Raw genomic sequence first — 26253 nt, forward strand, 5'->3', positions numbered from 1 at the left:
AGATGGTACAGTAAGTTCACTTTAGTATGTTCACTTTGCTTCAAATAGATAGCAATGATATATAAAATATAAAAATAGAAAACTAAAAAGACATACATATCTTAGCTTGAAAACAAGAGAAACATCTATGGGAACGAAAACAGAACAGAAGTATAGAAGGTTAAGTGGCCTGAAGTTTTAGACCTGGTTCTACTTCTGGATGCGGAAGGATTTTTTAAACAGTTTACAAAAAGCCTAAACCATGAAGAAAAAAACTTAAAAATTCTCTTAAATTAAAAAAAAATTTTAAACTTCTGAATTTCAAAAAGACAGGAATAAATTACAAGTTACAAACTGGAATAAGATACATGAAATGAATCCAAATGACAAAGTATTAGTAACCAAGATAAAAAAGAACTACAAGTTGATAAAAAAGAGGCAAACATCTTAGGAGCAAAGAATATGAACAGGAGGCAGTTCAGAAGAGAAAACCTAAAAAGCTAATAAATATATGAAACTATGCTTAGCTCACTTACGATCAGGGAAATGAAAAAAATTTTAGAAGATACTATTTTATATCCGCTGGGTTGACAAAAATCAAAACACCTGATATTTCCAAATGATGGCAAAGAATGCTAATGTAAATCTAAGTTGGTAGAACTATTTTAGAAAGCCATTTGGCAATATCTGGAAAAATTGAAAATATGTATTTCAGTATGTAATATTTCAGTATATACTCTTTGACCTTCCAATTTCGTTTGTAGGCATATATCATAGAAAAACTCTTGTTCATGTGCATAAGGAGACAAATATAAAAATGTTTCTTGAAGCATTCTTTGTAATAACAGATAGTTTGAAACAACTTACATGTCCATCAATAAGAAAAGATACAGTAAATTGTGGGATACTAAGTATAATTAAATGAACTAATTAAAATGATTAACTAGAGTTATATCAATGTGAATAAGTGGCGAAATGTTGCCCATAAAAATACAGGATGAATAGAGTTATGGTACCATTTGTATGTAGATTGAAAGTATGCAGAACAGTACATACTTTATAAATACATATATATTTAGGCATAGTATAAATATTCATGGTAATTATAAACACCAAATTCAGGATAATGGTTGCTTCTGGGGAGAGAAGGAAGATCAGATCAGAGAAAGGTATACGAGGGGCTTCAACCAAATCTAATGTTCGTTAAAAAAATTTGAAACAAATATGGCAAAAGGTTAATATTTGATGAAGCTGATTGAAATATAAGTGTTTGTTATATTACTCTTCTGTATGTTTGAAGTAGTTTAAATAAACAATTTTTATGAGTAGTTTAAAATACATTTCCTTATTTTGTCAGACCTAAAGTGTCCTATTAGTGGCCTTCTGAAATTATTTTTATTTTACTGTAAATGTTTTTTTATTTTCTTGAGTTTTCTGAGAGCTTATTTTTTAATTTTATCCTAGCTGTCTTTTTACTATTTTTCTTCCAAATCTTGAAAAGAGCTTGAATTTGCATAAAGCTTATGATTAAAAAAAAAGATGCTAATAATCTGGAATAACATCTTCCCTGGCATATGTTGAAAAATATCTCTGCTTGGCACCAAATTGTTTTAAGTTGATTCACCATGGCCTTTGAGTTATCAATCAGATTGCCACATGGTTAATTCAATTTGGGAGGTAGCAGAACTATAATAACCATATCATGCACCACTATTTTGGTTGTCTTAATGATCAAATTGGATGAACAATTAGGGATTGGATCAGCTGCTTTTCAGTTAGCTGTTATAATACCCAAAGGAAGCAAATCCACTTGAGATTTGTGGGTTTGGTTGAAACATAAAGGCAAAGCAGCATGCTGGAAAACCTTTGCTGGCCCCGAAAACATTTCCCTCTCTCCACAGATGAAGGCTATTATTTGAGACAGGGGTCTTTGTCTGTCTTTGACTAGTGGTCAGTGAACTCTGAGCAAGCATTTCATTTCACCATCTTGACCATAGTGTGGGTTGTTAGTGATTGATTCATTAACCCTTTAGAGTCAAAGACTTAATGTAGAAAAAAATATTCTATGTGAGCTTACTCTTTTTATTTAAAAAAGGCTACAGTGCAGTTGTATGATTGAAGAGGTTAATTTGAAGCCTGGGAATGCCTGCATTGCTCTATTTTAATTTGAACCAGTTCAAGTCCTGTACCCAGAGTTAGTTGCCATTCTCTTAACCATTTTAGTTCAATGTGATCTCTTCCTTCTCTGAACTTCACTGAGTGTAACATTCACCTGTCATATACTTGTTTAAGTTATTTTTCTTATTTACATCCGCATTCATCAAGCAAATGTTTTTTTGAATTGAGACAATAGCCATGGGAACAGAAAAGAAAGTGTATCAGTTAGCTATTACTGCATAACAAACATAGTGGCTTAAATCTGTAAGCATGTATTGTTACCCACAAGTGGATAGATTAGATGGGTGGTTCTACTCACATGAGCTGGGATTGACTGATCTGAGCTGGGCTCACTCATGTGTCTATAATCAGCTGGCAGGTCTGCTGGGAGCAGGAGGTACTGGATGTTGGTTGGGGTAATAGGAGATATTGGCCCACATGTCTTTCATCATCCACCAGGCTACCTTGAGTTTATTCACGTATCTGTGGTAAGTTCCAAGAGAGTGAGTGGAATCACATAGGGCTTCCCAAGGCCCTGGCATGGAATTAGCATGCTCTTCCTCCCACTCTGCTGGCTAAAGCAAGTCTCATAGTCAGCTCAGATTCAAGAGGTGGGAGGAGCTGCAAAGTTAAATTGGAAAAAGCATGGATATGGAAGAGTGAAGAATTTCAGCCACTTTTGCAGTCAGTATACTACAGATGGAAAGGATATGAGAGTATAGGAGTGAAGATTTGGCAATCTCTACCCTTGACAATAACTTGAAGGTTTATGGCTTATGTTCTTGGATAGCAATGCCATTAAATCAGGTCAGAAAGAAAGGTGGGAATATTTAAGCAGAAAGAAACTGTTAGCGGGGGAGGGAGAGAAAGATGTGGAAGGGGAATGTAGTAAATAATATGAATGAGTGAGCAGAATGAGTTTAATCCTATCATACCAAACCTGAGGTATCTTTGGGATGCCTAGACAGAGATATTTAGTGATATTGTTGGTAGAATTGGAGATTTTCCAAGAGAAATGTTAAAGTCTAGAAACATACAGATTTAGCAGTCATTAATAGGTTAGGTATCAGAAGTTGATGGGGTTGTCTAAGAAAGAGTGTAATGTACAAAAATAAGAGGGTCGAAGATGCAGTCTTACATTGAGGAATGAGAAGAGGAGTCATCAAAGTGGGCTGAATAATTAGTGAAAGAAAATAGAGACATGGGAGTGGAAGAGGAGGATGTCTGAGAAGAGGGGATTCTACTATGGTAGATGCTGCAGAGTCCATATCGGCCAGGATCGAGGAGAGGCCATTGGGTCCATCAATGATAGCCACGATGGAGTTGAGAGGTGAATAGGAAATGGAGGGATGAAGGAGTGGAGTAGTAAGAGGGAAAGAGGACAGCAACTTGAGACAGGGGCAAGCTCGAAAGACTAGCTGTGCAGGATGCACTTGTTAACTAAGATACCTGATGACAAGGAAGAGTTGCAAGAAGATTACAGAGTATATAGGAAGGGATGGATAGAATTAAAACCTCTAAATGGATATTTCATTTAATCCTCACAACTCTATGAGATAGGAAATTTTTTGCCCCTTTGTAGATTGAGAAACTGAGACATTAAGTAACTTAAAAATGCATGCAGCTAATAATTGGTGGACATAAATTCACTGTTTCTTCTTGAGCCCCCATGGTGAATTTTGTTTTCATTTTTGTTTTTTTGCTTATTTTATTTTTGACATATCTGCCATAAGGCTTTTTGGAGGGAAAGAGGCAAGTCCTCTGAGGGCAGGTCCAAAGTTTCACTTTACCTTTTATCTCCCACCATGTCTTATATAAAATTCAAGAGTTTAATACATTTTTGATTAATTTTGATTAGATGAGATAATCTATATATTTAAATTGACTGGAAATCAAGTGAATGTATTTTAAACAGTATAACATTTTAGGTTATAGGTAGAGAAGACCTTTATATCAGTTAAAGATAGAAGAAAGATTTAAGAACAAATTAAATGTAAGTAATTATTCCTGTAATATTCTAGACAAAACATTGAATTCTGTGATATTATAATGTAATCAGTCACAGCCTAAAATTTCAGAAAGTGAGGCTTTCTTTTTTATTTTAATCTATCAATAGACAATGTGGTTGATTTTCATGTCCCTTTACCAATTCCTCTTTCCCCCCTCCCTCTCCCCCTCCCCCCATCAATATCATATCTGTTCACTTGTCTTAACAACTTCAAGGAATTGTTGTGATTGTTTTTATCTTTTTTTCCCCATCCCCCCTCCCCTTTATTTATTTTTATTAGTTCCTTCAAATAAGTGAGAACATGCAGCATTTCTCTTTCTGTGCCTGGCTCATTTCACTTAATGTAATTTTCTCTAAGTCCATCCATGTTGATGCAAATGGTAGTATTTCATTTCTTTTATAGCAGATATATTCCATTGTGTAGATATACCACATTTTCCTTATCCACACATCCAGTGATGGGCATTTAGGCTGGTTCCAACTTGTGGCTGTTGTAAATAACACTGCAATGAACATGGGAGTGCAGGTATCTCTTCGACATGATGATTTCTATTCCTTTGGGTATATACCCAGCAGTGGAATAGCTGTTTTAAAGACAACTGCAGATCTGCATCTTTTAGGCATTTGAGAATAAGAAAAAAACCACAAACTGAATGTGAGTAGTTTAGTGGTTTGGGGTTAAAAGAACCCTTTCCAGGGCCGGCCCCATGGCACACTCGGAAGAGTGCAGTGCTTGGGTGCGCAGCGGTGCTCCCGCTGCGGGTTTGGATCCTATATAGGGATGGCCGGAGCGCTCACTGGCTGAGCGCGGTGCGGATGACACCAAGCCAAGGGTTGCGATCCCCTTACCGGTCACAAAAAAAAAGACAAAAACAAAACAAAACAAACAAACAAAAAAAAAAAAAAAAAAGAACCCTTTCCATGGAGGGAAAAAAGTGCTACAAATAATAAGTAGTTTGAAAATAGACCTATTTAATTCATGTAATAGCTAATAAATTATACATGTATAATGAAAAATACAGAATAACATTGCTATAATCAGCGTAATTAAGTAGAGTAATATCAAAACTAATAGTGTTTATTTTAATATTGAGGATGAAGAAACTGGTGGAAGTATTTGTGATTTTGAATAGGGCTTTTTAGAACTTTTAAAGGCTTTTGAGGATAATAACTTTTATTTTTGAAACTACAGAAGTAATACATGCTTACCATAAATACTGAAACAATAGACAAAATATTAAGTGCTTAGCTCCTTTAGAGGTAGTCATTATTAATGGTTGTGTGTATTCTTCTGGGGCTTTTTAATATGCGTTTACAAACATGTACATTCCCACACATGCAGGTTTTTTTCCTTCAGTTTTTAAAAACTTTATTGAAGTGTGATTGTACAATAAATTGTACATACTTAAAATGCACAATTTGGTGAATTTGACATGTGTGTACCAATGAACCCTCACCATAATGAAGATAATGAACATACTCCCCACTCCCAAAAACCTCTTTGTGTTTTTTGTAATCCATCCCTCCTCCCTGTCCCCAGGCAACCACTACTAATCTTTTTGTTACTATGGATTAGTTTGACTTTTCTAGATTGTTATGTAAATAGAATCATATAATGTTTACTTTGTTTGTGTGGTTCATTCAGCATAAATATTTTGAGATTCATCCATGCTGTGTGTATATCCATAGTTCATTTTTTGCTGTTTAGTATTCCACTGAATGATATATACTACAGTTTGTTTATCCATTCACTTGTTAATGGACATTTGGGCTGCTCCTTTGTCATTCAGTTTGGTTTCTCCTGTTTGTACCATTAATTCCCAGTATGTTCCTTCTCTTTGTCTTTTCACTTGTCTCATTTCTTCTCATGTAATGTTTTTCCCTTTAATTTTTCAATTCTATTCTTTCCCTCCCCTCTTTCTCACGAATCCTTTTGTCTCCGTTACCTTTACCAGCTTACTCTATCCACCCTTCCTTAGGCATGTATATAGAGCCTGTCCATCAGCAAATGTGTGGTTGTAGGAAATGAGACTTCCCAGCCCTCTAAAGGAATACCCATTATGGAATAGAAGGAGCTGAAAAGCTCTGCCTCAGTGGTCTCTGAGTATTGATGTATTTCCAAAAATCTTTCAAATGACTAGATACCACTGGTGATCATTTCTTTAAAAGAAATTCAGAGTCTCTATTAAGCCATGTGGGGATCCAGCTTTACAATTGGTTCTGAATGTAATTTTATTTATATCAAAGTCATGATTTCTTTGGGATGTCACCATTAGGTCAGTTGGCTACAAGGACTGAATTTGGATTTTTTTTTTTTTCTTTTTTGTGACCGGCACTCAGCCAGTGAGTGCACCCGCCATTCCTATATAGGATCCGAACCCGCGGCCGCTGGGAGCGTTGCCGCGCTCCCAGCGCCGCACCCTCCCGAGTGCGCCACAGGCTCGGCCCCAAGGACTGAATTTGGATCATACTTTTGGGTTCACTATAAAAGGTGCATTACGTGTCCAAACATATCATAATTACTTTTTTGCTGTTATTAAGAAAGTCAGTTTTGTTATCTTTTACAGGGGGTCGGGGAGGGATGTTTAAATACAAAATCTTTTCTATGACGTTCACTATAAGCCATCAAAGAAAAAGTCAGGTTGTTTGGCTCTGTCCATGGCCAGTAACAGGCATTAGAAAGCATTCTGTCAGTTAACCTTCCTCTGCGTGAATGAATGTGGCAGTCGACAGCAGATGAAATATGAGCTGCAAGTTTCTTTTACCCTACGCTGATAAACTATGCATTGTTTTGATTTGGCTTATTAATTGCATTATGGAGGATTTCTATATGGCTGTGATCCAGAATCCTGTACTTTTATTCTTCTGAGCTAAAGGTTGCATATAATTTAGCAAAAATTTCTAGATGATGTTTGCTTTCCTCATTTAATAAATGGTCTGTGAGCAGCAAATTCAGCTTATTTCTACTCTACCCAAGTAATTCAAAGGCCTTTGACAGGCATAGAAGTCATATGAGTAGCCCTTTATGCAACAGCTTTGAGTTGATGAAACTCTTTAGGGAACTTGATTGCATAAATTTTATTTAAATAACCAGTTGTATATGGTTTAGACATGCTTTTTTCTATATGAGGTGCATCCTTAGTGTTCGAGATCACCTTAAATGTTCCTCATATCATTCGGAATATAACCCCAATGCTTAGAGTAGTGCTTCTCAAATTTTAAAGCATGTACAAGTCACCTGGGCATTTTAAAAAATGCTGGTTGGTATTTGGTAAGTCTAGGGTGGGGCCTGATATTCTGCATTTCAAACAAGTTCTGAGACTGGTCCAAGGACCACACATAGAGTAACAAAGCATTAGAACATAAATAGGCAAGGCTCTTTATCATCTCTTCCCTGCAGTTGCTTCCTTTACCACCTCATCTCTGCATGTCTTCACCCTGCTTCACCCTCTGACTTTTGTTTACACCTCAAATTCCCACCATATTGAATTTTGCATCTCAGAATGTGCCATGCACTCTCACTGGTCTGTGCTTTTACCCGTGCTCTACCCTCTGCCTGGGACACTCTTGATAAACCCTTGCTACTACTAGTCCTTCAACCCTTAACCACACATGTCGCCTCCTCCACTAAGCCTTCCCTGACTCTCCGTCATGTGTTGATGGCTGGGAGCTGTTGCAGCATGATTGTACTTTTATGGAGGGACTTAACAGTGTAATATTTTTTGATTTGGAGTGTTTTTTAAAGAATGGCAAGTAGATTTACTTAGGCTTTACAAGAGAGTCCATGTTGAAGAGTAAAGTGGAGTGTTAGATAAATAATTGTACAGGTTTAAGTATCCTTGATTCAAAAATCTGAAATCCAAAATGCTCCAAAATTTGAAACTTCTTGAGTGCTGACATGATGCTCAAAGGAAATGAATGCTCATTGGAGTATTTTGGATTTCAGATTTTCAGATTAGGGATGCTCAACCAGAACATATTCTGCAAATATTCCAAAATCTGAAAAAATCCAAAACCTGAAACGCTTCTGGTCCCAGGCATTTCGAATAAGGGATACTCAGACTGTATAATTAAATTGATGTTAGTCAAAAATAGGTAGAAGGAGGAAGAAATAATTATTGACGGAAGACCCTGAAGCCCTCACTACTGACTCTGGGAGTGATGTAGTATTCAGTTATGTGGAAGGTTGAGGAAACGTATTTTTGCTGTTGCTTCTAGAAAAGTTTAAAGGAAAGAAAATTGGAGGAAAGGAAGCTATCTGTCCTTAGTGCATGAATGTATGTTTCCTACTGGAAGAGTAGGCTCACAAGGAAGGCTAGATTAGCCTTACTGCTATAAAGTGCTATCTATGGTGGGCTCCTTGTGCGGATATTTAGTCTGTAGGGTTGTAGCCTGAGGGTAGGTTTTATAAAAGCACCATTTTGGCTCCTGGCTTCTATATTTACTAATTTCTATGACCCTGAGCAAGTGGCTGAACCCCTTGGAATATATTTCCCTAACTATATGTGAATGTAATATTATTTGCCTGCTAAGGTTTTGAGACTATTAAAATGAGTTAATGGAAAAGATAAATAAATAAAATGAGTTAATGTATATAAGATACATAGTAGGATAATTCCCTCTTCTCCCCTGTAGAGTTGTGTGGTCAAGCCTAATAGAAAAGTGAGCTGCAATATTATTCAAAGACTTCATTTTGTTGTGGGCAAGTAGTTCAGAAGTCAGTGTCTACTTTATGAATTTATTTTAACAGGTCATCTGATATTTTTTTCTGTTATTAATTAAGTTGGCTTCGTCTTTAACAACTATTAGAAGATGAAAGAGATACTCAGACATTTTATAGTGATTGATTCTCAGTTTATGAGTTGAATGTCATACGTAGGCTATTTAATTGATATAATAAATTATAACTTGTGTAGACTTTAATGAATTATATTACATAACAGGCATTTGCTAAATATCCACTGAGTGTCTGGTTATTATATGGAAGAAGAAGGAAAACCAGGCCTTTTATAATCTGAGAAAGCAGTATTATATGTGTAAAATAACAATGGAGAGCAATGCTGTAAAGTTTATCAACAAATAACTTAATATACTGCAGCTCCTGAATTGGTCTTAAATGTCCTTGTGCTAATCATTTGTAAAAGCAAAAGTAATCCTGGTAGAAATATTTCTGTTGTGATTTTGATGGACTTTGTGATTTTTCTCATTACAAATTTCTACACAGATGAAGTTGCTAAGTGACATGAATTTTGTTACAAAAACCTCACTCTTCTTAATACTTTCTTGATCCTGTTTCTGTGATGGATGCACAGTGCAAAACTGCATGGAATGTTCTTCCTGCACAGTTGAGCTATTAAGCAGAACTAATTCTTTATGGAATGACAACAAGGCATAAGAAAGGCATCTCTTGGATTAGGCAATATAAGGCAATCACTTGGCAAACGGCTGAAGGGGAAGTGGTCTTGGTAAAGACAAAGCAAGGCACTTTTTCTTTTCCCCTTGAATTCATAGTAGCCACACAAGTTGAACAGCTTTGAAGCTGGTTAATGTGGCTTACTATGCATGTTTTTTCTGTACCGTTTCCTGCTTGTTTTTGCCGGCAGAGGGGCCAAGAATAATCACTTGATAAACGTATTAGCATGTCTCATACACTTCTGTGACCACACACTGTTGCTGGGAAGTCAGATAATTTGAGAAGAGGAAAATCCCAGCTGGGAATGTCTTTCAAAGTAAGATCAGTTTTTACTCCCAAACTAACAGGATTTTCTGTCGAGATTATGAGAGTACCATATGGAGACTGATTATTTTTTAAAAATTTACCCTCAAGATTAAGAAGCAGTTGGGGAAGATGTAAGGCAAAGTGAATAGTGGTTTATTTTCATTTTATCAGCTCTAGGGAGGAAGACAAGGAAAATTTGTGGTAATTTTATGACAGTTTAGTGATTAAAAGAAACTTATTTCCCTGGATGTTTCTTATTGACAGCTTGCTATTTATTTTGCTTAGTTATGTGATTTTTCTTGTTCCTAATCTCTTCTTTAAACTCCAGTCAAGAAAGATTCTGCCTTTCACAGCATCACATTTCTGCATCTACTTCTGGTATTCTTTATGATCTGGTTCTGAGAAGCCATTCTAATTGCCTGTCATTCTCTAGTTACTGCTGATCTCTTTAGGGTGGACCACCATTAATCCAGCAGAACATAGGCTAAGGGGTAGCTGAAGAGAACTGTACCTCAGCTGCAGATGAGGATGTTAGGAGAAGTTGTTGTGACCTCAGCATTGTAAATCTTTATTCACTATAACTCTTTTCCCCTCTGCTTTAGGAGAGTAGAAATATCAGTGTGGCACAGATACACATGCAAAACAGTGCACCTTTATTATAGCACTCAGTAGTGCAGTTTAATCCTGAAGGAGCACTCAGACGTTCAGAAGTCCTAGTCAAACATGAATTCCAAAAGCCTGTATTCACTCTAGAAAATCCATTTCTCTCTTGAGATTCCTGGGAGCAGACCAATTAGTTATAAGACCAAGTTCTAAATAATTTCAAGCCTGGCCTGATGGAATCTGTGTCAGGTTGAATATTGTGAGTCTTGCCAAGATGGGCTTAGAATGCCAGGGGGCCCGAGAACGGACATGCATCTGTAGTATATGCTGGTCAGCGCCCTGTGAGAGGTCTGCACCAGAATTGCAACCATGTAGTGTGCTGCCAACATCGAGAGGGAGGGTTGGACTGAGCTGCTCAGGAAGGGATGGTTTTTCGGGTGTGTGTGTGCACGCGCACGTACGTGACATGTGTATCAGTAATGCCTGCTGACTCCCAACTCTTCTAGCCTTTTGGCAGAGGTGTGACTTCTTTCCACCATTTCAATAGGTGCAGGAATAGGAGGGCTCTAGGTTTCTGAATTCCATTCCTCAGGAACATAGATCCATTTATAATTATTAGGGTAAATATTTTTTGTGTACACATTTCATGCATAGTGTTACAAAGATAACTTAAAGTTAGTTTCAGCATCTGATAGTCCTTCAGATTATTACTAGGTAAACATAGTACACATGTATACTCCAGATGGAGATGGAGACTGAACTGAATGTATATGTACCCTAGGGCATATTTTGTGTGTTTATCAGGTATCTGTTGAGTGCCTTTTGCATCTGTGGTTCTGTGCCAGAAATATAAAGATGAAAAGATACAGGACCAGTCATGTGGGTGGGAGCAGAAGGTAGAGCTGATGAATCAAACGGTAAAGCAAGCAGGATATTCTGAGACCCTGGGAGTATGAAAGCGGTCACTAGTTCTCCTTGGAACAATCAGGACCAACTTCACGGAAGAGGTGAAGATGGCCTCCATGAGTCAGCTTTTAAAATTTGTGTGTGCTGTCATCTTGCTTAATTTGTAACTATTCTGTAAGAGTGGTTAGAAAATTAAACAAAAGCCTTTCTGTTTTGTAAGGAAAATAGCCTTTTTTGAAATTTATTTTTTAGTTTACGTACAGTAAAAATCACTTTTTTTTACTCTACAGTTCTGTGAGTTTTGACATATGTGTAGAGTTGTGTAACCCTCACCACAATCAGGATACAGAATAATTTCATCATCCCAAAACATCCTCTCATGCTGCTCCATGTAGTCACACCCTCCCCAACCCTAAGTACTAGCAGCCACTATAGTTTGCATTTTCCAGAATGTCATATAAATGGAATGATATATTGCGTAGCCTTTCGTGTCTTACTTCTCAGCATAATGCAGTAATGCGTTTGAGATTTATCTGTGTTGTTGGGTGTATCAGTAGTTTGTCAGTTTGTTCCTTTTTGTTGCTGAGTAAAATTTTATTGTATGGCTTTTACACATTTTATTAATTTACCATTTGAAGGACATTTGGGTTGTTTCCAGTTTGGGGTGATTATGAATAAAGATTCTGTAAACTTTCTTATATAGGTTTTTGTGTAGATATAAATTTTTATTCTTATTAAATATTTAGAGATGAGAATGCAGGGTCATCTGTTAAGTATATATTTAACTTTTATAAGAAACTGTCAAATTATTTTCTTTCTTTTTCTTTCTTTCCTTCTTCTTTTTTTTTTTTTTTTTTTAATTGGTGGCTGGCCAGAGCAGTGATCAAACCCTGAACTTGGTATTATCAGAATCATACTCTAACCAACTGAGTTAACTGGCCAGCCCCTGCCAAATTATTTTCCAAAGTGACTATACCAATTTGCATTCCCACCAACAATGTATGAGAGTTCTAGATACTTCCTGTCCTCATCAGCACTTGGTATTGTCAGTGTTTTTTATTTGAGCCATTCTGATAGGTGTGTGTAGTGATATCTTATTGTGGTTTTAATTTGCATTTCCCTATGACTGTGACTAATGAGGTGGAATATCTTTTCATGTGTTTAGTTGCCTCCATGTATCTTTTTTGGTAAAATATCTGTTCAAATACTTTGCCTACTTTTTATTGGGTTATTTGTTCTCTAATTATTGAGTTTTGAGAGTTATTTATACATTCTGGATACAGATCTTTTGTCAGATACATGATTTGCAAATTTTTTCTCCCAGTCTATGGCTTGTCTTTTTATTCTCTTAACAGTGGTTTTTTCAAGATAAATTTTTTATTCTGATGAAGTCCAATTTATCATTTTTTCTTCTACGCATTGAGCTTTTTTTGTTATATCTAAGAACTCTTTGCCTAACCTAAGAGTTCAATAATTTTTATCTTCTAAATATTTTATAGTTTTATGTTTCCCATTTAGATCTTTGACCTATTTTGAGTTAATTTTTGCATAAGGTATAAAGGTCAAGATTAATTTTTTATATATGAATGTTCAATTGCTTATGATTTATTGAAAAGACTATCCTTTCTATATTGAATTGTTTTTGCAACTTTGTAAAAATCAATTGACATATTTGTACTGATTTATTTCAGCACTCTCTCTTCTGTTTCATTGATCTATATGTCTGTCCTTTTGCCAATACTATAATTCCTGATTACTGTAGCTTTATCATAATTCTTGAAATTATCATAAGTCTTAAAATCAGACAATGTGAGTACTTGAAATTTGTTCTTCTTTCTCAAAATTATTTTGTTATTCTAATTCCTTTGCCTTTCCATATAAATATTACAGTGGGATGGAGCTTTTTATTCTACATATAAGGACAGGGATGGTCTGGATGTTTTTAGTCTTCTACCGTTTCTTTTTTCCATATATTTTGTGCCCAACCTTCTTTACATCTACTGAATACTTAATATATTCATGCTAGATCCTGGATAAATAGTTCCCTGCTCTAAATTTGTCCAAGGTCCTTTAGACCGATGAAAATATAACTGTCCTCACCTTTTTTCACAGGCATTGTGTCTGCTGACTAATTTAGTCTCTAAGTTTCAGCACCTTTTGGTGCTTTTTGATACATATGTTTTTGTACACGTGTGAATATGTTGTTGCATACTTGTGTGCTAGAACTGAAAAATACAAAATAATAATGATGCTGAAAATATTTAATAAAATTTGGACTGATTTTAAGTCACTTACAGGCTCTTTCTATCACTAGTGTCCCACTAAGCACATTTGCATCGTAACTAGTTGTGAGTTAATTTAATTTTGGTAGACACTTAATGATTAGGTATATAAAGCACTATGACTTTGAGGCCCATTGAAGTCACTGTTAATTCCTTGCTCATGGGCTTCTCAGACATTTTAGGAGACAGGTGCTAAGTTTATGACACTTGTTCTTTTGTTGAGTATGCATTTGAAGGGGTGCCAAAAGGTGGGAAGTTGTGGGAAAAACACCAAATAGAGCTTACTATTTAACAGTTAAGCACAGGCCTTAGTAAGCTTACCACTGAAAATTATTTTGTGTGGAGTTTTGAACGTATCATTGAGGATTAAGGTGATCTGTGCTGGGTCATTTTTTAAATGGCTACAATGGCTGTAGTTAAAGCAGTAATCTCTATTAGCTCCATAAATCCTATGATATGAAGTTAGAAGATGGATCGGGGCACACCGAACTGTGGCTCTGGGAAGGCTCTTTGGAACTGGAAACAATGGCAGTGATTGCTGAGAAGAACTCTACTGTTTTGTTTTTTGTTTTTGTTTTTCATTTTCTAGAATAGTCAAATACAGTAGTGAGAAGAGGGGAAAGAGTAGACCTATATTTTCTGTACTCCATTCCAACTTGTACTACAGTAACCCCAAATGGTGGGCATACCTACGTTCTCTGCCCCTGTTTCTCTCACTAGAAGTGATCTTGTTCAGCCAACACCCCAAATGCATCTCTCTACCACATCTCCCTCCTTCCCTCTCTTACTCCCTATCTTCCTCCTCCTCCTCTATATAAGCATGATTCAAGAGTCCTGATGACTGGTCTAATTTGAGAGTCAGCCACAAATTCTGACATAATACCCCACCTAAACTCATGTGCACTACTTCTTTTTGAGGTAAAATCCATTCCCCGGAGGCTCCTGGATCCTGCATATAAATATACTTGTGGCTCTTCTCCTTCTCTCCTCTCCATCCCACCCCCACCCCCTACCAGCAGAACTGAGGAATGGGGTGGGTGGTGTCACTCAAGAAGAACGAAAGTGACAGGAAAGAGATTGACATGAGGTTAGCTTGGCCTGAGTTCTAGATGCTACTTTTTAGGACAGGGGAGATATGAGTATGTTTATAGGCACTGACAAAGAAACTGGTAATGAGGGAGTGATGCAAAAAAATGGGAATAATACACAGAGTAAGGGCCCAGAGCAGGTAGGCAGGGATGGGATTAAGAGTGCTCGGAGAAGAGCTGGCCAGTCAGCTCACTAGGGAGAGCATTGTGCTGATAACACCAAGGTCAACTGTTTGGATACCCACACTAGCCAGCCACTAAAAAAAAAAAAAAAAAAAAGTGCCAGGAGAGGGTTAACCTTGGTGCAAGTTTGAATGGTTACTTCTTCCTCAGTTCCTCAGAACCAGGAGTGAAGGAAGAGAAGCTAGGTAAAGAAGGAGAGATTTTGATGTGGAAAGGAAAAAAATTGATGTTTATGTACAGTAAGATAACAGAAATTGCTAAAATATATTGAGTGCTTTTAATGTTATAGGCACTATGTTAAGTACTTTACATACATAACCTTATGTAATCCATAATAACCCTTTTTAGAACCCTACTTTACAGAACAAAACATGTTTAGGAAGGTTAAGAAATTTGCTCAGGGTTATTCAGTAGTAAGTGATATAGCCAAAATTGTTACTATTCTCAGAAGGATAAACGCTAAGTTTTCTATCGTGAATAGGAGGGAGGTGGTGATGTGGTGCTTTGAGTTTATTCAGTAAACCTTTATTGAATGCCTGTTGTATGCAGTGCACTGTTCTGGCTCCTAGCAATACACAGACAAGTAAGACATGTTCTCTGAACTCAAGGAATTTACGGTCTAGGGTAAAAGTGGCTGTGGGGACATGAATAAATTGGGAGATTAGGTAATTCTTAAAGCTAGTTATTAATAAGAGGTTAATAAGAGAATTGCTGAACAGCAGTAAGTAGCCTACCTGTCAGGAGGGGCTTGAAGAGCTTTGTGTCATACTCTTTCTAGCCAAATAAATTGAGCATGGGGTGGGGGGCAGGGTCCCAAATCTGGCATTTTTCAGAGCAAGGCTGATGAAATATCAAAGCAGCAAAGAATTCTCAGGTGTTATTAAAGGTGCGTTTTAATATGACTACAGTAGGAACAGACTGGAAAATAATCTAGTCTATGGACAGTTTGCGTGTAGGGCACATTTCTGAAAGTTCCTAGTTCCCCACCTTGTTACAAAGTTTCTAGCCTTCATTTTATTCATATTTACTTGGTTACGTATTCTGATCTAAACGTTTCCTTTGAAAAGCAAACATACACCTCATAATACCTGGTTGTCAGAGTTGCCATAGATTCATGCAGGATAACATGTTCACTACAAGTCACTTATAGAATAGCTGTTATGTACAGTCAGCACTGTGTATCCATGGGTTCCACATCCATGGATTCAACCATCCCAGATTGAAAATATTTGGAAAAAAAACTGCATCTGTACTGAACATGTAAAGACTTTTTTCCTCATCATTATTCCCTAAACAATAGAGTATAACAACTATTTACAAAGTATTTACAATTTATTAGGTATTATAGGTAATCTAGAGATGATTAAAAATATATGGGAAGATGTGCATAGATTATATGCAACTATTACACTATTTTATATCAAGGACTTAAGCATCCATGGATTTTGGTATCCACAGGAGGTCCTGGAATCAATCTCCTGCGGACACCAAGGGACAAATGTACTTAATACAGCTGTGCAAAGGAGCTGACATCTAAGACATAGTGATAATATCTGTCTCGTTGTTAGATTATTTTTTTAAGCTGATGAAATTTGTTTTAGGAAAAAGTATGAATAGCTTCTTGCATAATCTTAAGAACGTAAGTTTTCAGCTTCTGCTTGAAACATGTTCCTCGGTTGGTTTTTACCTACTGATACCTTGATGCTTTGATTAAATGATGGGATAAGATCTTTCAGTTTTACTTCGTGTTCAGTTGCATGTCAGTCTTCAAGTTTGAAGACTCAAAGTGAATGAGACTTGATGGGGCATAAAGTTACAACTATGTTTTGATTAGTAAAGCCTGAAGTAGACAAATGCATGGTTGGTTTGAAAGACTAGTGTCATGGAAATAAACTTTAAGTTAATGTATATATAACTCAGTGATGAACTCTGATGTTGTGGACATTTAAGAGTCGGAGTTAGAAATCTCCCTGTGTTCTTGATGAGCTACTTATATTGGTTTCCCCAAAGCTACTGAATGGTGACTTAGAGACGGTGAAAACAGCACAGAGGCGCTAGAATGTGACTGCTGGCCACGTTCCCCTGCCATTTAGGATTCCCCAAGGAGGGGGTGTGGCAGTAGCAACTGTTCAGTCCTTTACCATCTTAGGCCTTGAGGTCTCCTGGCTGAACTGCAGCATTAAGACCACCGACTTAAACCCTGCATCAAGACCCTGACTTACTTCAGTATTTTCTGCTCAGTAAAAGAATATTTTATATGCAATTCTAAAAAGAAAGTAATGTTTTTCTTACATTAGGGAATAGTCTGTCAACTTATTTTAAATTATTAGATGGCATGTCATTTCAGACCATGTATCCATAATTTTTAGTTGGTTTTAAAATCAACATGTATTCAGTATTTTATTCATTGCAACCTGTTAAAAGCATGACTGGTGTATTATTTTAATATATATTAAATTAATGTGCAAACTAAATGGCTTATTGGTTTAATTAATTATATATTTCTAATGTAGAATCATATATGTATGTTGCTTTCTGATCAAATAAAACTTGGGAGAACATTTTCATCTTAGCATCTTTGATCTGGTTTTTTTCTGACTATAAATCATAGAAGCAAATGATTAAGTAGACAGGTGAAGAAGAGGAAGTCGCAAATAAAATAGGCACTTACATTTATTGTGTTTGCAAGGTTGTTTTTGAGGACAGCGCATGTTTCTTGAGACCTTGTTTTTTGCCTATTTTATAGAGCTCTGGCCTCTTAACAGCACTGCTTTAATGGCTTCTTATGGGGCTCTTGGTTTATGTTAGTGCTGACTGTGGAGGGAAGAAAGAGGTCAGGTTTCACAAGGAGGCTGTAGGCTTGTAAAATCATACCTAACTGGCAGAAACAAAGTCCACATTAGGAAGTAAGCTGAGATTTTCATAAAGATGTGAGGTGTTCTGCCACTTAAAGAAGTGCAGAATTTTTTGATCATGATGAAAATGATTTGCGAACTAAAGTTTCAGGGAATTTTAACATTCATTGTGAATGGTATATTCACTTACCTTAATGCCCCACTTAAAATCAAAATAGAAAAACAAATACTTGTTGAGAAACAAAGTTTACGACTGTCATGATATATTTCATCTTCGCATTCTTTTCTAAAGTTTCTAAGTTTTGATACTGAATTTTATATCATTTCTTTTTTAATTGAAAGTGGTTTTAATTCAGTTCTTTTTCTTGTAATTTTCAGGTTTAGGGCACTGGTTAGGGAGAGAATCAAGTATCCATATACCATAGATAATGTGTACCCAAAGAAGTTAAGAGAACTAAAAAGGCAGATAAAAATTAAGGACAAGGGATTTTATCAGACAGTGGAGTAGCAGTAGAAAAATTATGCAAACAAACTCTCCTTTTAATTCATGCCCCACAGAAGCATATATAATTTTTTTAAAAATCACTAAATTTTCTTAATTATTTTTGTAGAAAAATGGTAAAGTAAAAAAAGAAAAGAAAAATCACTGTACATAACCCTACCTCTAGAGAGCTGAACTTAACTCTCTATCTCCTTGTAATCCATTTCCCATTATTTCATCTTTGAAGTAATGGATTTCATTTTCTCCAAATAGTTTATCTATGCACCTTCAAAATGGGGAAATTATTTCTGTTTCTCTGCAATTTGATGTACTTTTGTGTAAAAACTACATAAGTTTGGCTTAGTAGAAAAAAATAGAAAAAATTTGAATCTTAGAATACCTCTCTGCTTTTGTTCAGGCTTTAAAGTTTATTTTTATTGCATAAGGGTCATTGGCATCCTTTGTTTGATGTTTTTTGAGTCATCATTCCGTATGGTATGTTCATGGCAAGACATCCTATTAAGATTATCACCACCTGCACCACTACTAGGAGTTTACTAGGTGCCATGCAGTGCCTGAATGTGTACTTGCACTTTCATGCTTTGTGTGTATATATGTACATGTGTATGTAATTCAGTGTTACTCTTACAATATAAGTGTTTTAAGTGTTATATATTGTTATTCTTACAATATAAGTGCTTAGAAAGTATTGTTATACACATTTTTCCAAGGGATACTGAGTCTTAAGGTTGGTAACTTCTGAAGAGGCTCTTGAGTGCAAAGCTATGATTCTAAGCCTGATCTAAGGATTTTAAGATCTGCACCTGCACTCTTACCCACAAGTCTAGGCTGCTGTACTGCCTCTATATACACCTAAATTATGCCCTGTGTTTACTGGATTTTATTCCTGGTTTTCTTTAAAGCAGCTTAGGCCAAGATGATGTTTAGTCTTTTTTTTTTTTTTTTAAATTATTCTTTACCTCAGTTTTCTAGTGCCTTTACTTCTGTCATCAAGAAATGAGAATAAATTAAAATTGGAAAGACAGTAAACACTTTTCTTCCCAAGCTTATTCTAGCAGAGCCTTGGAAGTAAGAAATGCTTTTCTCTTCTAATCTTACATGTTATACAATGCTATTTTTATAGCCCGCTGTTATAAAAACTCAAGGATGTCTTTCTGTAAATCCTAATGACAGCCTAACATCTGAGCCATGAGTTAAAAAATCAAGAATAGATATTTGAAGTTGTTTATGTTATTAATCCCTTGCCTAATTTTACTTTCCTAGTCTTACTTAACATGTTCATTTTTTTCTCATTCTGATCAAATGAGAGTCTGTGAAGGTTATTCACCAGCCCATCTGCTCTTTCTTCCTATGTTCTCTCTGGCATCGTAGTTTCCCCAGCCTTCCAGGTATACGGGCCAGACACCTCAGAAGCATATGGGTCCTTCCCTCTCCCTCCCTTGAGCACCTCTTGGCCAAATCAGGTTGTTCTTTATACAGTGTCTTTTGTATGTGCCCTCCCTTGCACTCCCGTTATCTCTGCTGTCGTTCATTCACACACACAGCAGATCTCTCTTCAGACTGGTGTCTCTACCACAACGCTTACCCTCATGCGCACGGTCTCTCTCTCTCTCTCTCTCTTTCTCTCTCTTTCTCTTTCTCTTTCTCTCTCTCTCTCTGTACTTGACTTTTTGATTATCGATATGTATGTGGGCTTAGAACTAGGAGAATAACAATAAAGGAAAAAGTTTCCCATTAGGTACTGTTTTTAAAAAATAGATTTGTTTTTTTTTTTAAAAATTTGACTCCTAAATTTTAGACTGAGGTAGTTTAATTCAATTTGCATATTTTCCTATCTTTAACAGGTTCCTAGAAGTAGACATACTCTTGTGTGAGATGAGAGCCATAGCTTCTAAATCCTATAAGCAGAAAATTTAAAGATGTTGTTCTGTTTTAGAAATTCAAAAATTTAACACACATTCTTATCTGGTTATAAAGCCAATGCATTTCAGCTTCTACTGGAGAGCAGAATTATCTAGAAGTAGAACCTGTTATTTTTGTCTTCCACAAAAGTTTTGGGGATCTCAAACTTTTACTTGCGAGAGAATTCACATAGGTTTTCTAGAAATTGATTGCCTGGATTTAGATCCCAGAGTCACCACTTACTAGCTGCAAAGCCCTGAGCAAGTTGCTTAGTCTCCCTGTGCCTCAGTTTCCTTAACTGAAAATTAGGATAATAATAGTTGTGAGAATTAATTAAGATAGAATATGTAATGTACCTAACGTAGTAACCTGGTAATAAAATGTATGTTAAGCTGTTTTATTTCTGTCATTACTGAATTGCTTGAATCCTCTGTTACATGCTTTCATAATACTCTCTACTTTTCCTTCATAGCATTTGTCAGAGTTTGATATTATATATTTGCATAGTAGTTTAGTTAAATGTCTTCTTTCACCATTAGAGATCCCTTGGGAGTAGAGCCTCCATTAGTTTTGTTCATCATTGGATCTTTGGCAATTAGAATGTACTAGGCACTGAATAAATATTTGTTGAATGAATTAATGAATTTAGAAGAGATTACTTTAGTCTAAAGTTTCCTAAAATAAGTGTGATTAATATTCTTTTATACATTGGGAAGACAATCTGGCTCATTGTTTAATAAAGATTTTTATGATTTATAGTGGTGTGATTGTAAAGACAGTGGATTGATATTTATATGTGATTCATGGAAATCAACTCCTTTGTGTCATAGTTATACTCTATATCTCTAATAGAAGAGATAGTGTTTTTATATAAAGTATTTAAGATGGACTGTTTAATACTATTGCATGCTTACCATATAAACAGTTTAGTTTTGGAGTAATCGGTTACACACTACCTTTTAAAAATTTATTTATCTATTTTATTTTGGGTTTTTTTTGCAAAAGGTAGCCAGCAAATTTGTTTGTTGAGACTGTATCCAGTCAAATATTATATATATCCAGTTAAATTTTTTTATTTGTCATAAAGAAAGATATTTGTTCCTTTTGCTGTATCTATGATATATGCATTCAGTTTTTCTAGTAATTAGGCTAAGCAGTTTAAAGATTTAGAAGGAGGGTTGATAAGACACAATGCTTTTTGACAGCATTTACCATTGGAATCACATTTTTTGTTAGATTGTTCTTTTCTTGTTTTACAAGTAGTGGGTCGACCGATAGAAGCCTTTGAAATAATAAATGAAGGCTGCTTGTGAGTCAAGTACAGCCATATTAAACACTGGTATGTTTGTATAAGGAAACTGTGGTATATATACCATGGAATACTACTCCGCCATAAAAAAGAATGAAATACTCCCATTTGCAACAACATGGATGAACCTGGAGAAACTTATGTTGAGTGAAATAAGCAGAGCACAGAGGGATAAATACCACGTGTGCTCACTCATATGTGGGCGCTAAGAGAGAAAGGAAGGATGGAAAGAAAGATCACAGTAGTGCAGTAGTCTTACAGAGAGAGGGAACATTCCTAGAGCTACAAAGTGGAGTGGGGTATAGAGGAGGAAGGGGAAGGGAGGCTGGGGGATAACTGGGTGGGGACAAGGGATGCAAAAGTAATTTCTGGTAATTTGTATCTCCTGAATATTCATAATAATAGTTTAAATACCCACTGGTATGTGTCTGGAGCATGGTTTTGAGGGAAGTAGAGAGACAATGAAAGCAAAGAAACAAGTGAGAGGCTGTTAGTGGGCTAGGTGAGAGATGTTGGGACAGGGACACAAGGGAATGGATTTGACATATGTAGGAGTTAGTCAGTGGGAACAGGTGATTGAATGAAGAGAATGCAGAAGGAGTCAGTAGTCTCTAGCTCAGGTGAGTAACTGGATAGTGTGATAAAACTAAATTTGAGGTACAGGCTTGGGAGAAAGAAGATGATTTCATTTTGGACGTGATTAGTTTGAAATGGAGATGTCCAGTAGGCAGTTAGAGTCACGAGTAGGAAGCTCTGAAGTTGGTAATCTAAGCTGGAGATGTATTTCATGATGATCACTCTGGAGGATAACCCCGCTGGCAGGGGAGACATCAGCTAAGAGGCTCCTGAAAGATTTCTGGGCAGGATATGATAAAGGCCTGAATCAAACAGAGGATGATCAGGGATGGTGAGAAGTCAGATGTGAGAGAGAGATGTGTGAGTTGAAACATGGATTTGGGTGCCTGATTCATTGTGGGGTAATGGAAGAAGAAATCATTCAAATAGACAGGCCTGGAGGAGCTTCTGCTTTATGAGGAAAAGTTAAACGAATTTAGATATTTCAGTCTTGAGAGGTAAAGGCTGGGAAAGAATAAGATAAAATCACCATTTGAAGTCTGCAAATTGAATATAGACTAGTTTATTGGTGACACTTCGAACTCACCCTCGCACACCTGGAAAAGGTAAACATGGGATCCATAAGCGCGCTTGATACTTTAAAAAGCAGGCATCAAACTTATGGAAATTTAGGTCCTGATTCCTGAAAAAATGACTGTATTCAGTGTAACTTTAGTTAAATATAAAAAGACAAGCTTACATTTTTATTGAGAAATCAGGTTGTTCTGAATGTGAAGCTGATATTTTGAAGGTGAATATAATCATCTTTTTCCTAATTCTTCAGTAGATGAACAGCAGAGTAGGGGGGCCATAGGTTTGCTCCAGAATTAAAATGTTAGAAGGCAGACATCCTAGGAAGCAATTAGAGAAGCAATTAAAAAGAAAAATTCTATTCATTTTTATTGTTTAATGTTCTTGAATAGTGATTCTCAAACTCTTTAGTCTAACTTTTTATACTCTTAAAACTTGTTGAGGATACCAAAGAACTTTTATTTATGAAGCTTATATCTATATCTATTTAGTATTAGAAAATAAAACCAAGAAGTTTTTTGAAATTCAATTCATTTTTAAATGAAAACATTGATCCATTACATATTAATATTGACACATTAATATAACTATTTTCCAAAGGAAAGAAAATTAGTGAGAGAAGTGGTATTGTTTCTACATTTGTGCAAATCTCTTTAGTTTGCAGCTGAATTCTCACACATATCTGCTTCTGCATTCAGTCTCTTACGGTATCACCCATCACTTCTGGAAAAGACTGTACACTCAAGTGAAAAGATTGAAAGAGGCAAATAAATGACAGTTATAAAAATGGTTATGACTTTGAGAATCCACTGATAACAGCAGTTTGAGCATTACTATTCTCAAAGCAGCAGAAGTTTTTGTTATATTATTTTTGAAGAGGAGTCTGGGGAGGGGAGAATAAGCCTACAAATATAACTGGGGTCCTTTCTTTGTATCTTGGAAGATTTAGTAGAGGGAAGGGAAACCACAGTATTTCCTGGAGTCTGGGCTCCTTCAAAATGCAAAACCATGGACATTGATGACCACTTCCTGGAGGCCTGCCTAGAATGGTAAAGAAGAGTTATCTCTAGGAGATATCAACACTTCAAGATTTATATTGGCTTTGGAAATACATGAGCCTAAAAATACTTCTTGAATTTCTCTACCTTTTACTCATGAGACATACCATTTGTTCTCTTTCTCTCTCCTGTCTCATTCTGTTCCATCAATACCACCTTTATCTGATTCCAAGCACAGAGTGACATATCTGTGTCTAGTAAGAACCAAGTCTTTGTTTTCTTTAAAACATCTCTGGAATCTCTCCATTCTCACTGCCACCACCCAGTTCTGTCATTCCTGGACTTTTGACCAAGAGACTTTCTTCAATCCATCCTGTGTAACACTGCTCCATTAATTTTTCCCAGACACTACTGTTATCATGACACTCCTTTGCTCAAAAATCTTCAGGAATGCCTTAATCTGTACTATGGTACAAATTCACTTGATCTCTACTCTCCTTCTGCTTTCCCCTGAGCCCTTACTTTGAAATACTCCACAGTAGTCTGGATGTTCCTTGCAATCCTGTGAACACTAGCTACACTTTTCTTACCTCTGTGCTTGTCTTCATCTTACTTTTTTTTGCCGGGAATGTTCTGTTTTTCCCCTTCCATCTTAACCTAGTGTATTCTTCAAAAGCCCATTCAAAACCAGTTCCTGTAAATGGTTTTTACCTGACCAGTTTGTCTTTATTTATTTTCTTCTCCTCTGATATATATAGTAGTTGAAATTTTTGCCACACAGTTGGTAATAAATACATACCCTCACTGTTTATTTTTGTTTCAGTTATGTTCACTTTTTTTCTCCAAATAGATGGTAAGTTTCTTGAGAGCCTGTTTAGAATTTAATTCTGGGAAAGTCCAGACTCCTTATGTTGAGCAACTGCCCAGTGGTTTTTCCACAATTATTCACTACTAAGTTCTTTGTACTACTTAAGTTAGGTTGGTCTTATGTCTGAGCAGGAGTTCAAGTCTAATAAATAATACTCAGCATAGTATTATTTCTAAGTGTAGTTGTCATGTACTCATTCTGAATTTGTCAAACTTTATCTTCTAGCTCTTTCTGCTTTTGAAATTCAGCCAATTTCCATGGAGGTCCATGAAGGTGGAGTTGCTAGATTTGCATGCAAGATTTCATCAAACCCTCCTGCAGTCATAACGTGGGAATTCAATCGGACAACTCTACCTATAACTATGGATAGGTAAATGTAGCTTTTGTCTTGAAGGTGATACAGGCGTAATGAAGACTTTGTATGAGACTCTGTAGGAAGAAAGACCATTTTGGAGCTCACTTTCATATAGGGTGGCAATAATTGATTTCTAAATACATTTCAAACTTAGGCACAGAATCAGATCATCAGACTGTGGCACAGGGGACATGGTTCCTGGTTCAGATCAGAAATCAATTAGATTATCCTGTTCCTTTGTTTCTCTCCTCAGCCGTCTGTTCCAACCTTAGGACCATCTGAGTATCTGGATTGCAGCCCAAGGTTTTTGGAGACTAAATTATGCCTTTACTGCTGGGAAGAGCAGTGCTGTGTAAGGGTTTCCCATACACTGGTAGCTACCCACTCCTACCTCTCTCTACCTTCTACTTCCCAGTTCCATCTTCATTACATATGCACATGCTTGCACACACACACATGCACATACGTAATGCTCTGAGGGTGGTTGGGGTTTATGGATCAAGAACTTGATAATAACTCCAAAAAGTTTGATTACTGCCCTGCTCCTAAGTAGGCAAAGACAATTTGTTTAAAATGGTAGAACACTAAGATGGAAGTGCTTATTAAAAACAAAAGCAAAAACATATCCAGATATATCCAGATTTATCTTGGAGAATACATAGATTATTAATAGGTAAAAAACAGGAATTTGAAAAATATCATACTAAGCTCTGGGCTAGCTAAATCTAAGCTAGAATGTCAAATGAGACTGTGTAAAATTAGACTGATAGATTTCACAAACAATATCATGCAGAATTATTTGTTTTAGAGAGCTGTAGTGAACCAATTGAAAATAATAGAATTAAGCTAACATTTTAAAAGATCTTTAAAATACTGCTTCTAGCACTGTAAAAAGGTTGAGTGTATTAATTTCTGTCATAGAATATTCTAAATAAAACATACCTTTCTTCCCATAATAGGATAACTGCTCTACCAACAGGAGTATTGCAGATCTATGATGTTGGCCAAAGGGATGCTGGGAATTATCGTTGTGCTGCTGCCACTGTAGCCCACAGACGTAAAAGTATGGAGGCCTCTCTAACAGTGATTCCAGGTACCACACGGAAGTAGCTTTTCCCATTTTTATGACTTTTTATTGGCCTAGCTATTACTTTTTTACCTCCAGCTGTTACAGTATGCTATAAAGTAGTATTTTAATTTCACTTAAATTATTGTGATCTATTTGGAAAATGGTCATTTTTATCTATTAGCAACTATTTGGAAAATGGTCATTTTTATCTATTAAGCCTTCTTTCACAGGCTAACTTGTTTTCTGTTATGTCAGCTTTTTAAAGAAAGATTAAATATTTGTTTTATAAATATTTCACTTTTGTTTTTAAAAGCACGAGATACA

The 26253-nt window shown here is 36.1% G+C and overlaps 1 protein-coding gene across 1 annotated transcript in view; it reads left to right on the plus strand.

The window, feature by feature from the left end:
* Positions 1–26253, plus strand: part of PRTG (protogenin) — a 117192-nt gene that overhangs the window by 24774 nt on the left and 66165 nt on the right. The window contains exons 3-4 of the mRNA XM_063090047.1: positions 24731–24875; positions 25820–25953. Of these exons, the coding sequence (XP_062946117.1) occupies positions 24731–24875; positions 25820–25953 (279 nt within the window). The remainder of the gene's footprint in view (positions 1–24730; positions 24876–25819; positions 25954–26253) is intronic.

The sequence above is a fragment of the Cynocephalus volans genome, chromosome 3, assembly GCF_027409185.1.
Source record: "Cynocephalus volans isolate mCynVol1 chromosome 3, mCynVol1.pri, whole genome shotgun sequence".
NCBI classification, from domain to species: Eukaryota; Metazoa; Chordata; class Mammalia; order Dermoptera; family Cynocephalidae; genus Cynocephalus; species Cynocephalus volans.